Here is a 14,200-nt window from a genome sequence, read left to right on the forward strand (position 1 = left end):
CCTATGAAATAACGAAAAGTCGAAAAAAAACAATCTTGTCGCGTACACATCTTTCAAATTAAAAAAATATATAATAATGAAAATTTGAAAATTTTAAATTGGGTTTACGAGGAAATAAGACGCAAAATCTTGCACTCATTCGCGTTCTTCTACCGGAGAGCTTTCTCCGTCATCGCCCTCCTTTTATGAACCCTTCATTTAGTTTTCCTGTTTCGAGTTCGTGTGCTACTTACTTGGCCAAAAACATGATCATGGCTCCAACGCAGACGATGATGGCCGCAAGTGGAAGTAGGTTGGTCATCTCCACCGTTGACAGCATTACGGAACTGAACACGTTCATGATTGCTGTTGTTTCTGGTCTTTTGTCGCTTGATGTGGTTCGAAAGGGAAAATGGATAAAAGTTGGCACAGTTGTGTTTCTTTCGATTGGTTTTTTCTTCACTACACACTCGCAGACACAACTTCACGCAAATTTCTTGAGCACTCTCAAATAAGGCCGATGCGCATACTTGACCTCGAGCAAATATAGTCTTACTTTAATCTTGCTCAAATGAGTTGTTTTTCTTCTTAGCTCCTTTGTTTTTCGGCTATGTACAATTTCAACTTCAAATACACCTCATACTATTTGCAAAAGAAGCACTAAGAGCGAACCATCTTCATCCACAACACCCTCTTCGCGTACGGATTTCTAACTACTTAATTTTGCCGTTTCAGCAAATTACGAAACAAAAATCTGCACAGCAACGCCGAAAATTTCCTCTTCTACGCACAGAGCACAGATCGAACAGCATTCACAAGATTCTTTTGCGCCAAGCCCAGTTCTGTTGATATGCCACTAGCAGAGCTTGAACCTCGTTCTTCGCGGATCGATCGATATATTTACCAGCGCGCATTCAATATTTCTTCAATCAAAACCACTTCTGATACTGGTACAATACAGCCTCACAAACACGATCCGCATATGCGAGTCGCCGGAACTGCCGCCGCTTTCGGAATTCGCACCTCACTCGAGCAGAGAAAAAACATAACTGAGCAGGCCGAGCCAGCTGCTGCGATGTTGAAATAGTATCCAAGCAACGGGTTTAATATTAAAACCAATCCGTCTCGGTCGGCGTTGACTCTCTTGCCGCCACTTGCTTGCGTGTTGTTGTTTCGTACTTCCTCTGCAGACACGGTGCGCAGCCGGCTGCGATTGTGGGAGAATACGCGGTGTGTAAATGGCGCTGCCTGATAAATGCGTCTCTTAAATTTGAAAAAATGTGCCAACGAACTCGATAAACTTAAGCCAATGTTATGAAAAATTGCTCTCTTATTGCATTAATTTGTAATTTACTGAATCTGAACATCAGTAAACTTTTTTCTAACCTTCCAGAAACTTACGAGTCCTATTTCCAGTTGAAAGTTGAATAATAAGGAATGAATAAGGTTGGCACATTTTTTTTTTCATTTTTCATACAAGCCTTTACCTTTCATCGCGTGTTAACTGTTATACAAAAGCCTACTAGTCGAAGAGAATGCAACTGCTCGAAACGTACTCCGTTCGGCCGAGCATAGATGTCCTATCCAGAGTCCACAACGGCTGCGGCTTGCTATGTTCATAGTGGCAACTACACTGCTTCAACGAAAAGAGAGTACAAAAAATGCAACTGCACTCTCGTTTCAGCTATAGTTGCTTTGCTCGCGGCGCGGTTACCAAGCTACGTGCGTTTTGAGAGGCGACATTCGCTCGCATTTTGTCTTCGGTCACATCATCACGGGTTCGTTTCTAACGGAAGCATTGATGTTGCTTATAAATGAAGTCTCTGTGAGAAATGCGTTGTTGGATGGAGCTTTGTTTGTTTTGTTTGGAACCGTTCGTGTTCGTTCCTTCGCAAGTCTCTGGAATCGACGGTGTTTACTGCGCTTACACGTTTAGAGACAAAGATCCGTTTATTTATAACTGTTTCTCGGTTCTGGAAGTATGAAGAGTATAAAGAGATATTGTTACGCAAGCTGTCTGATGAGCAAAAGGTAAAAGCACATAGATTATGGATGCTCAATGAATAATGATACACTTAAGTAATTGAGAAATTAGTATTTATCATACACATAACGTATGTAGGCGAACGGAACCCATGTTAAGGTGAAACTGGAAGCATTTCTTCACTTTTTGGTTTTTGATTTTTTATTAAATAAAGAAGCAATATTTCCAAAAATCGGTTCTCTTACACAGTTAGAGGAAAGCAAAGTGCTCCCATTTTCGTCCCATCGAAAACAGAGCTAAGAAACGTAATTTGTTTTTTTTTTAATGTTTATATTTTTGTAAGGAGTGACGGGAGTGAGGATTGCATCAACCGGTCTAGGTCATGCGATGATACTTCATTCTTTGAAGTTCTAGACGAAGTGAATGCCTCAATTGCACATGCCTCGGAGAAATTTATGATTGGTGCCAATAAAAGAGTGCAAATCCTGACGAATCCCTCCAGCAGCTCCGAAAATGGCAAAAGCATGCCCCGAGTCAATTTTTCAACACCCGCTGCACCTGACAAACAAGACAATCGTCAATCCATTGTGAAACAAACGTCACTTCAGAAGACTGGCAATAATACCAATGTTACTGAGCTCACCGAGGGTGGGCCTTCTAAGGATAACTCTTCTCGTAAAGCTCCAACTAGGCCTAACAACTTGTGTCTAAGAGTAACTAACAATACTGACATTGCTCGCGATATGGAATCTTTCTACGTCACTCCATTTGCGCCCGATCAAAACGAAGAAGAAGTCAAACAACATGTGATGGACATCTCGAATGTTCATTCTTCACTAGTGAAAGTTACCAGCTGGTACCCCGTGGCAAAAACATTGAGGATCTTTCCTTTGTATCGTTCAAAGTGGCCGTGTGCAGATCAGTTGCATCTGTTGTTGGTGATCCTTGGTATTGGCCGGAGGGGCTATCAGTTCGTCCATTTGAACCTAGTCCAAAAAACGAGCCTGCTGTGCAGCTTCCAATCAATTAATAAACCCATCAGCCATTTCGTCAGGCGCGGGACCAAATAACTACCTCACCGTTCTGTCTATCAATCGTCCCGAAGAAGTTCGCCAACCTCCCGACGAGTCTACGCTGCGTGGTTGCCTCGCTATCCGAAGAACGTACCACTCAGCTGCACTTCCTGTTTCGTTGGGTAACTCGAACATTGGTATATGTCCCACCAAAGCCGGGAAAGACGCTACACTCCCTCTGATCGGAGGCCTACAATTTCAGCCAAACGACCTCGCTGGTTCTATCAATCGTTCCGAAGACGTTGACCATTCTCCCGATGAGCCTACGCCACGTGATTGCCCCGGTGCCCGGGAAACGTACCACTCAGCTGCACTTCCCCTGATCGGAGGCCTACAATTTCAGTCAAACGGCCATCTCGCCGATTCTTTCAACCGGTCCGACGACGTTAACCATCCTCACGATGGGCCTACGCTACGTGATTGCCTCGGTGTGCGGGAAACGTACCACTCAGCTGCACTTCCTGTTTTGTTGGGTAAGTCGAACAGTGGTATATGTCCCGCCGAAGCCGGGAAAGACGCTACACACCCCCTGATCGGAGGCCTACAATTTCAGCCAAACGACCACCCTGCCGGTTCTATCAACCGGTCCAAAGACGTTCACAGTTCTTCCGATGAGCCTACTCCACGTGATTGCCTCGGTGCCCGGGAAACGTACCACTCAGCAACACTTCCTGTTTTGTTGGGTAAGTCGAACAGTGGTATATGTCCCGTCCCGTCGAAGCCGGGAAAGACGCTACACTCCCCCTGATCGGAGGTCTACAATTTCAGCCAAACAACCTCGCTGGTTCTATCAACCGTTCCGAAGACGTTGACCATTCTCCCGATGAGCCTACGCCACGTGATTGCCTCGGTGCCCGGGAAACGTACCACTCAGCTGCACTTCCTGTTTTGTTGGGTAAGTCGAACAGTGGTATATGTCCCGCCGAAGCCGGGAAAGACGCTACACACCCCCTGATCAGAGGCCTACAATTTCAGCCAAACGACCACCCTGCAGGTTCTATCAACCGGTCCGAAGACGTTCACAGTTCTTCCGATGAGCCTACGCCACGTGATTGCCTCGGTGCCCGGGAAACGTACCACTCAGCTGCACTTCTTGTTTTGTTGGGTAAGTCGAACAGTGGCATATGTCCTGTCGAAGCCGGGAAAGACGCTACACTCCCCCTGATCGGAGGCCTACATACATAAGGCTAACTTTCAAGGATCACATTTCGTATGTAACATCGAAAGCTTCGTCACAACTAGGCTTCAACTTTATTCGCCGTGAGAACATATTACATTTTATAATGTTATGTTGATGAACGTTCAAAATTTCATTCAATTTGGTTCACTGGTTATGAGTTATGACAGTTCATAAATTGATAGTCTAAAAAACAGTGTTTCACGAGAACAAATCTGGCTTCGCGAAGGAATAACCTATCGAGCCCAAATTTGTACCAATTGGGCTGTTTAGTGAGTAAAATATTGCTATTTTCTATGGCCTTATCGAAAGAGCTCATTTAATCTGAGTATAACGTGATTTTATTGGATTTCAATACCTTTGTTTTGATGGTTAAATTAACAAAACTGATTTAATTTTCGTGGATAGAATGACAATTCAATCGATAAAATGACATTTCGACCCGAACAAAAAAAAATCCGCATACAAACTATAAATGCATTTTAAAAATAGTTACCGGACTCCAAAAATTATGAAATTTTGGATTTCGGCAAAATTTTGGGTGGAGAATCAGATTATGAAATAATTGGGATACCCCTAAAGAACCCAATGGTAGAAGTTTCAAATATACGTCCACGGAAGGCAGGATAGTAACCTATGTAAGCATCTATTTTGGTTGGATGTAAATATGTGACGTCGTTCTTATCGTCTTCCACGTTGATCAAATTGGTGTGGAGTACTAGATCGCCTATGAACGACTTGGATTACGTCATCAAAAGACTGTCAGATTTCGGGAATATATCACCTTCTGTATACCGTGTACACGTCTAAATGCAATGACAGTTTGGGAAAGAATCCTCAATCATTTGCCTTGCTCAAGCATGGCCTACTCCAATATAAAAGTCTACTACACCAATGATGTACTGCACATTCAATAGGTTGACAAACAGTCAAAATTTTAAAAATTGTTATGCACTCTATGAAAAGTTAAGGCATGTTGAACTGTTTTGTGAGAGAAAAAAAGATGCCTATCCCAAACAATTTGGCCACCCCCTGTACATTGGAATTTGAGGGCCTTAATATTAGGAACAAGCTTGTAGAAGATCAAAAAATCAAATGATGGCGCTGAATGCATCTTTCCTCGTAAGTTTGGGTCCTGGCCCACTGTGCATTGTTCAAGTTTAGAGTAGTTTAAAAAAAATTTAAGTTTGTAATACTTGAATTCAGACATTACCTAATACACTGGCATGAAAATTCGTCAAATTTCTCACAAGCTAACCCAGTAACAGTGCATTGAAATTTGCTCATTTTTTCCTGCCACACCCTGTATTTATTTGTATCATATCTTTTGTCTGTTATATAATGGAATACCTGGAATATCACGGCATCAGAGAATTTATCAATACGTTATTTATCAACTTAGATAAGAAATTCTGTGTCGTCATGAGGCAATATTTTCGGTAAAACTACATTTCGACTCGAAGCTTCCAAATATTGATCAAATAAAGGTAAACATATTTTTTCGAATCCAAGTAGCTTCTTTTGCACCAAGCTTCGGAAGACGGTGCTTCAACAATTCACAGGTTTCTCCGCTAATTCACTCTGGAATTTGTACTATGTCAACAGCATACGAAGTGCTGCTCATTATCATCCATGAACATGGGGAAGGGAATATTCTCACCTCTTTCCGACTGGTCGCTGGAGCTAGTGGCGCAGCTTGTTCGCAAGATGCATTTCCTGTATTTGCCGGGCCATCATGCGCTGTCGGTTTAGTACAGTTATATTTATTAAAACGACGACGCGACAGTCTGAGATGTACCTGCGCCAAAGTATTTGCTTTTCATGCACTTTAGAAGCCTAGACATAACCAATTATCATTGTTGGGTTAATGACACTTGACACTTTACCAACGTAGATTTGCATTGGTTGGAGAAGACTGTTGCTTTGTCCACGTGGGTGCTCAAATAAGTGTATATACTTTTTACAATCTTCGTCATTTCTTCTAGATTAGTAGAAAAACGCAGTGTTTGTGAATAAAATTGCACATTCAATATAATAAATTTTAGGGGGTTGAGAGGGTAGAGAGTCATTTATAAATTAATGTGGATTGTGGAGCGGACCCGGTGTGGTGGTTAGAACACTTGAACCTGCGATCGAATCCCATTCCCGACATACTCACAAAAATGTGGGTTCTTCCTTCGGAAGGGAAGTAAAACGTGGGTCCCGAGATGAACTAGCCTAGGGTTAAAAATCTCGTTAATACAGACAAAAAAAAATAATGTGGATGGAATTCAGACAGAGTAAGCTGATGCAATGACCAAAGATTTCATTTGTTAGGCATTCAAAGTAGTGTTATCAGAAACTAGAATATTTCCTCTCGGCAAGCTGCGTTGGAAAATGTACTGTCCGTGCTGTAACAAACTTCATTTTGCACCCTCCCCCCCCCCCCCCCCCCCCTCTCTCCAAAAAGACTTCGTGGTTTATGAACGGCCCCCACTCACATTATGTCCACACAATGGATCATTGAAGCCGACTTTTCCGCTACCCACCGCATCAAAACAAAAGCGCCACCGTATATGGACGGTAACACAGTGACAGCAGTCGAGTTACGTCAAACACACAAGGCTACGGTGGCGCTATCTGTTCATTTCATAGCGCCCGTTTTAGTTATTTTAGTGATCCATTTTAACGGTTTGGCTTGAATGAAATCGAACAAATTGTTTGGGTAGTTGCATTGGTTATTCACGTACACCATTTTTATGCATGCATTTCAACAGCCTGAGCTACGTGATTGCTTAGGTTCGGTTGTATCCGCCATCAATCCACTAGAAATTTACTGAGATTCCGCAGATATTCCGCTGAGAATTCGTCCAAGTTCCACCGAGAATTCATGAAAATTCCGCTGATACATGGTTTCCGATTCCACAGAGCTTGCACTAAAATTCCACTTGAATTCTGCTGGGACTCCACTGGGGTTCTGTTGATAATCTTCTTGAAATACACTAGGAATACACTGGGATCCGCGCGGCGTTTGCTGGGATATGCCGGGAATCGACTGGACATCCACAGAATATCCGCAGGGAATCCGCTAAAAATCACTAGAAATCCGCTAGGACAGGAAATCCACAAATCCACAGAGTATTTCGCAGAGAATCCGCTGGATTCCACTGGAAATCTACTGGGATTCCCGATGAGTTTCCACTGACAATCACCTGCGATTTTACTGGGACTCCGCTGGAAATCCGTTAAGAACCTGCTGGGATTACACTGATTCCACTAGCACTTCGCTAAAATTTCGCTGGGAATTCGCTGGAATCCTGCTTGAAGTTCGCTGGAATTCCGTTAGGAATCCGTCGGTATTCCGCTAGAAATCCACTGTGATTCCGCTAGGAATTCGCTGGGATCCCGCAGGAAATCCGCTAGGATTCCGCTGGAAATCCGCTGAGATTCCGCTGGGATTCCGCTGGCATTCCGCTGGAAATCCGCTGAGAATCCGCTGGCATTCCGCTGGGAATCCGCTGGGAATCCGCTGGGATTCTGATGGGATTCCAGTGAAATTCCACAGGGGTTCTGCTGGGAAACCGTTAGAAATCCGCTGGGATTCCGCTGGTAATATGCGGGAATCCGTTGGGATTCCGCTGGGAATCCACTGGGATTCCGCTGGTAATCCACTGGGATTCCGCTGGGAACCCACTGGGATTCCGCTGGGAATCCACTGGGATTCCGCTGGGAATCCACTGGGATTCCGCTGGGAATCCACTGGGATTCCGCTGGAAATCCACTGGAATTCCGCTGGGAATCCACTGGGATTCCGCTGGGAATCCACTGGGATTCCGCTGGGAATCCACTGGGATTCCGCTGGGAATCCACTGGGCATTGGCGTAGCTAGGGGGGGTTCCAGGGGTGCCCGGCACCCCCTAGAACAAATTTGGCACCCCCTAGAATTTTTCCTTGACTGGCACCTAAAATTTAAAACTTCACACAATAATTCCAATATTGATGGCACATTTAAACAAAACATAAACAAACCTATAATTACTTATACAACTGTTGTACGTGTTGCCGTTTTGGATATTGGTAAGAACAATGAACAGACTTCTATATTTATTCAATGATTTCTCTATGCCTCCTTTATGGATTCCTCCCGATATTTCTTCAATAAACTTTCCTTAGGATTCTGCTTCCTGATGGGGTTGTACATACAAGAAATGTCTGCAGAGATTGATCAAGCAATTTCTCCGGTGATTCTTCTAGGAATTCCTTCAGAGATTCTTCCAGAAATTTCTCATGGAATTCCTCCAGGAGGTTATATTGGCCTTCCTCCGGTAATTGTGGCTAGAACTCCTCAAGCAACTCCAGCTAAGATTCTTCCAGCAATTCCTACTGGGAATTCTACTAGGGAAGTTCTTCTGGAAATTCTTCAGGAAAATCTCTCTGTGATTTATCTAAAAATCCCTTCGGTGATTCTTCCAGAGATTTCTTCAAGGATTTATCCTCTAGAAATACCACAAGGGATTTCCCCAAGAACTTCTATTGACCTTGTTCCATGAATTCCAGCTGGAACTCTTCAAGCGATCCCCTTTAAAACTCCTTCAGAAATACTTCTAAAGATTTCTTCTGGCATTTTTCCTGTGATTTCTCCTGCGATTCCATTAGGGATTCCTCCAGTATACTTCTACCGATTATTTCAAGGAGAACTGTAGGTATTCCTCCAGGCATTTGTTAGAGGATCTTCTTTTAGGATACCCCGACATCCCTGGTTCAAGGATTTCTCTAGAAATTACTTCTATGATACCTCTCGGAATTCTGGGAATTCCTCCAGATATTTCAGCTGGGATTCCTCAAGCAATTTCTGCGGTTCTTCCAGCTATTCTTCTTCCAGAAATTCTAACCGTAGTACTTCAGAAATTATGCTACGGATTCTTCTAGAGCTTTCTCCTGGCTTTTCTGCAGGGATCTTACCAAAGAATCTTCCTGGAATTCATGCAGACATTCTTTTGGTTGTTCTGCCAGGGATTTCTCTAAAAACTCATCCAGGAATTCCTCAAGAAATTTTATCCAAAGATTTCTCCAGATATTCCTCATGGAATTCCTTCAGAAACTCCGTTTGGCCTTCCTCCAAGAATATCTGAAACAACTCCTCCTGTGGTTCTACCAGCAATTTCTCCAGAAGTTCTTACTATGATATGGCCAGAAATTCTTCTAGAGATTCCTATATGAATTTATCCTAGCATAGTGGCGGCTGGAATATATCGGATAAATCTTTCTGAGAATCCTTCATATATTCCTTATATTCCTCCTGCGATTCCTTTACATATTCTTCCAGAATACCTCTACCGGTTCTAGCAGACTTCTCTAGGTATTCCAAGGATTTTTCTTTAGATTCCCCCCATGCATTCCTGATGAGGTTTCTCTAGAAATTTCTCCAGCAGTTTCTGCTGAGATTTCTACAATGATACATCTCAGAATCCTTCTAAGAATACCTCCTGAGATTTTTTTTTTGGGATTTGTTCAGAAGCTCTCCGGTGATTCCTCCAGGAAATTTAATCCAAGATATTTTATCCAAAAATTCGCTCATAATTTTCTCATAGATTTTCTCCCATGAACTCCTCTTTGCCTTCCACCAGGAATTTCAGCTGGATTTCTCAAGCTATTTCTGCTGTAATTCATTCAGCAATTCCTCCTTGGACTCCTCCAGAAATTCTTACTATAATACATCCCGGAATATCTCTAGGGATTCTTATATGTATTTTTCCAGGGATTCCTTCAAAAATTTGCTGGGATTTTTCAAGGAAATCTTACTAGGAGCCTTGCAGAAGTACCTTCGGTGTTTATTCCTGGAAATCCTAAAGGTTTTTTTTTCCTGAGATTTCTCCAAATATTTCTCATTAGATTCCTCCAGGAACTCTTCTTGACTTTCATCCAGGAATTCCTCCTGGGATTCTAAAGCGATTTCTGCTGCTTCCAATGTTTCAGGCATGCCTCCTAGGTCTCCTCCAGGAATTCTCACTGTGATACCTGCAAAAATCCCTTTACGGATTTCTCCAGGCATTCTTGCTGGGATTCTTCTAGGGTTTTTCAGGGATTTTTCTAAATACTCATCTGAGAATTCCTCTTGAGTTTTTAATCATGGATTACTCTAAAAACTAATCATGGGATTACTTCTAGTACTCTGTTGGACTTCTTCAAAAAAATCCAGCTGAAGGAATCCCAACAAAAATCTCTGTAGGAATTCCTTTACGAATTTCGAGAATAGTTGGAATTCCAGCGAAATCCTAGGAGGTATTACTAGACAAATCTCTAGTGAAATCCTATAGGAATGAACGGGAAAAACTTATTGATTAGAAGTCACCGTATGTTGCTATTTGACAAATTGAGAGATGAATTTGTAAAAAAACACGTTCTGGTAGGATTCGAACCCACGCCTTCGTATTCGCTAGAACATTTCTTTGAGAGTTCCTTCGGCATGTTTTTTTTTTTTGAAAATTTCTGTGGTAGTTTTTAATCAGCAATTTCTTTGGTTTTTTTTTCTATAATTTCAATGGCTATTCCTCTGAATTTATTTCAGCAATTTCTTTTTCAGTTATTTTGCAACTTTCTCAGGCAATTTTATCGTGATTACTTTTGTTATTCTCTATGATTCAGTTGTATTTATATATATTGCTTCCGAAAATTGCTGAACTGGAAATACAGAAATTCTCAACTGGACTTGCTCTAAAAAATCCTTAAAATTCACGAAAACCTTCCTGACAAATTCCCAAAGCAATTGTCAGAAAAAATTCATCAAAATAACCTTAGAACTTTCAAAGTAGTTGCCAAAAGAATTCATATAAGAATCACCAGAGAAATTCCGGAAGGCTTTTTAAAGAAATTGGCCAAATCCAATCTCAAAATAAATTGCCGAAATATCTATATATATAAAAATGAGTTTGACTTCCCTTTGAGGCAACAAAAGTCACGAACGGCTGAACCGATCAGAATGAATCTTGCATGGTTAGATTCGTATTCATGGTGGCTGTGTTTATATGTAAAAAAAAGGTAGGAAAATGAACTAAAAATATAATAAAATAGACAAAATGCTGATTTTTTATGACCTGGGAAGGAAATCAGCACGATCGAATTGAAACCAATCTAGAGTGCGGTGCTATTTTGAGCTCAACAATTGCCAAACCACCACAAGACGGCAAGACAAAGTTTGCCGGGACAGCTAGTATTCTATAAAAATTTACACAAACAATTCCAAAAAAAAATCGAAGAAATTCTCAAAGAATTTTCCAAAATCATCAAAGGAATTTCTGAACAAAATTTAGAAAGAATTCCAAAAGTGATTGCAGTGACAGATTTTTTAAAGAACCGCCAGAGATTTTTTTCAAAGAAATTCCCAAAGGAAATCTCTAAGAAAATTGCCCAATCAATTTCCAAAGAAATTACCGAAGAAGTTAAAGTAATATTAAAAGTTTCCAAAATTTCAAAAGGATTTGCTTATAAAATTCCCAAATAAATGTTCAATGCAAGTAACATCGGAAATGCCCAAAATGTTCTGAAATCATCTGCTGCAGGAATTCCTTACATAATTACTGAAGAAATTGTCTAAAGAATTTCTATTTAAATTTTAGAAGCGATTTATAAAAGAACTTCCGAAGGAGTTTTCAAAAGAATTGGTGAAGAAATACCTAGCATGGATAATGAAATTCCAAAAAATCAACGAAAATCGGAAAAAAAGTAGAATGACTTGCCGAATACATTGTGAGGAAGTTCACAGAGTCAATGTTGAATGAATCACCAAAGGCTTCACTAAAATAATTTCCAAAGGAATTGCCTGAAGAGAAATTAGATAATTTGAAAAAGCAATTATCAATAGAATTGTTGACATTACCAAAACATCGCTTGAAAGACTACTAAAAATTGGCGAAGAAACTCCCGAGAAAACATTTCAAAGGATTTGCTAATGAAGTAAAGAAAAACAAATAAACTATGAAATTCAAATAACTCAACGTACATATGTACAGATGGGTAAATTATTGGTTAAATTGGGAAAAAATCCACAGCTCAGGTGAGATTTGAACTCACGACCCTTATTCGCTAGACAAGTGCTATACCAACTAATAAACAAATCGCTTTCGCTCTTCGTACATATGTACAACAGAGATGGTTATATTTGCGGTTTAGGGGAAGATGATATAGATCGATGAGATTAGAATTGAACCTTATGACAACTAAGTTGTCGGGTCATTAATTGGCTCGGTAGCTTAGTTGGTAAAGCACTTGTCTAGCGAATAAGGGTCGTGAGTTCAAACCTCACCTGAGCTGTGGATTTTTTCCCAATTTAACCAATAATTTACCCATCTGTACATATGTACGTTGAGTTATTTGAATTTCATAATTTGACCACACGGATTGGTATTACCGAAAAAAAAATTTGCACTTCAAGTGAGTCGACAAATACACTGCTAGTGGAATTGCCAAAGAAATTTCCAAAGTAATTTCCGATGAAATTTTCAAAGGATGCGTAAAAGGTGTTCAGTATCAAATTCTAGACATATAAATTCCTAAGGGAATTGCCGAAGAAATTTGCCGAATTCAAAGGAATTACCGAGAGATTTCATAAAGAAGTCTTAATTCAAATGAATTGCAAAACAATTTCCAAATAAGTTGCCGGGAATATTCCCTGAGGAATAACCGAAACAATGTTTTGCCGAAAACACAAATTTCTTTATTATATTATTGCATAGAATTAGAATCCTGAAGAGAAAAATCGAAGTTCGCTATTAATGTTGTAGTCAAACCAAAAATGCAAATATATATCCGGATTTTACAATTTCAATGCCACAAAAGTTCAGCTTATTGGACGCAGTGGCTTAATTTCCACAACATGGGAGGAAAAAAAAAGACTCTTACAATTGTTCTTGAAAACTATTTTATAAGGGTTGTTATCATGCAATAAAACAAAGAGGATGTCACGAAGAATACAAGTTAAACGCAAATTTGTGGATATTTGATAGTTTCCGAGATTTACACTTCTAATAATTGCTCTGAAAACGTATTCTTAATCAATATATTCAATCCACAAAGGGGTTGTGATGATTGTAAAGTTCCAACTGAAAATACAAATTCCATGTATTATAGGTAATCAACTTATCAAGTTCTCAAACCTCACATGAGTGTTAAGTCAGTACAACGGTTCGGATTTTTCAAAAACAAAGAAAACTGTTCTTTAAAATAAAGCGCGTTTAAAATTTCGGGCTTATTTGTCCCGTGATATTTTTGTACTAAGAAGTTGAAGGTGGATCGGTATTTCTTTTTGCAAAAAAAGCAAACCAACCTGGAAGCCACTCAAACTGGCACCCCCCAGGCACCCCCTAGGAAAAAATCCTAGATACGCCAATGCCACTGGGATTCCGCTGGGAATCCACTGGGATTCCGCTGGGAATCCACTGGGATTCCGCTGGGAATCCACTGGGATTCCGCTGGGAATCCACTGCGATTCCGCTGGGAATCCACTGGGATTCCGCTGGGAATCCACTGGGATTCCGCTGGGAATCCACTGGGATTCCGCTGGGAATCCACTGGGATTCCGCTGGGAATCCACTGGGATTCCGCTGGGAATCCACTGGGATTCCGCTGGGAATCCACTGGGATTCCGCTGGGAATCCACTGGGATTCCGCTGGGAATCCACTGGGATTCCGCTGGGAATCCACCGGGATTCCACTGGGATTCCACTGGGATTCCACTGGGATTCCACTGGGATTCCACTGGGAATCAACTGGGATTCCACTGGGAATCAACTGGGATTCCACTGGGAATCAACTGAGATTCCACAGGGAAACCACTGGGATTCCACTGGGAATCCACTGGGATTCCGCTGGGAATCCACTGGGATTCCGCTGGGAATCCACTGGGATTCCGCTGGGAATCCACTGGGATTCCGCTGGGAATCCACTGGGATTCCGCTAGGAATCCACTGGGATTCCGCTAGGAATCCACTGGGATTCCGCTGGGAATCCACT

At 41.3% G+C, this 14,200-nt stretch overlaps 2 protein-coding genes across 9 annotated transcripts in view; one reads left to right on the forward strand and one right to left on the reverse strand.

The window, feature by feature from the left end:
- LOC109419703 (cell growth regulator with RING finger domain protein 1) overlaps window positions 1–14,200 on the reverse strand; it is a 170,339-nt gene that overhangs the window by 152,437 nt on the left and 3,702 nt on the right. For 5 of the 8 annotated variants that reach the window (XR_009996322.1, XM_062845989.1, XM_062845990.1 and 2 more), the window contains 2 exons: window positions 1,467–1,952; window positions 234–1,186 (listed from right to left, as the gene is read on the reverse strand). The exons of 2 other annotated variants lie outside the window; for them this stretch is intronic. Coding sequence is in view for 5 of the 6 variants with exons in the window: in XM_062845989.1 (XP_062701973.1) it covers window positions 234–340 (107 nt within the window). In the remaining variant the exon portion in view is untranslated. Of the gene's footprint in view, window positions 1–233; window positions 1,228–1,466; window positions 1,953–14,200 lie in introns of all 8 variants that reach the window. One more of the 8 variants, XM_062845986.1, reaches the window with a different exon arrangement.
- The window catches only part of LOC109622736 (cyclin-dependent kinase-like 1), a 76,040-nt gene that overhangs the window by 6,473 nt on the left and 55,367 nt on the right, over window positions 1–14,200 (forward strand). The window lies entirely within an intron of this gene.

This window comes from Aedes albopictus, chromosome 1 (genome assembly GCF_035046485.1).
Source record: "Aedes albopictus strain Foshan chromosome 1, AalbF5, whole genome shotgun sequence".
In the NCBI taxonomy this organism is placed as follows: Eukaryota; Metazoa; Arthropoda; class Insecta; order Diptera; family Culicidae; genus Aedes; species Aedes albopictus.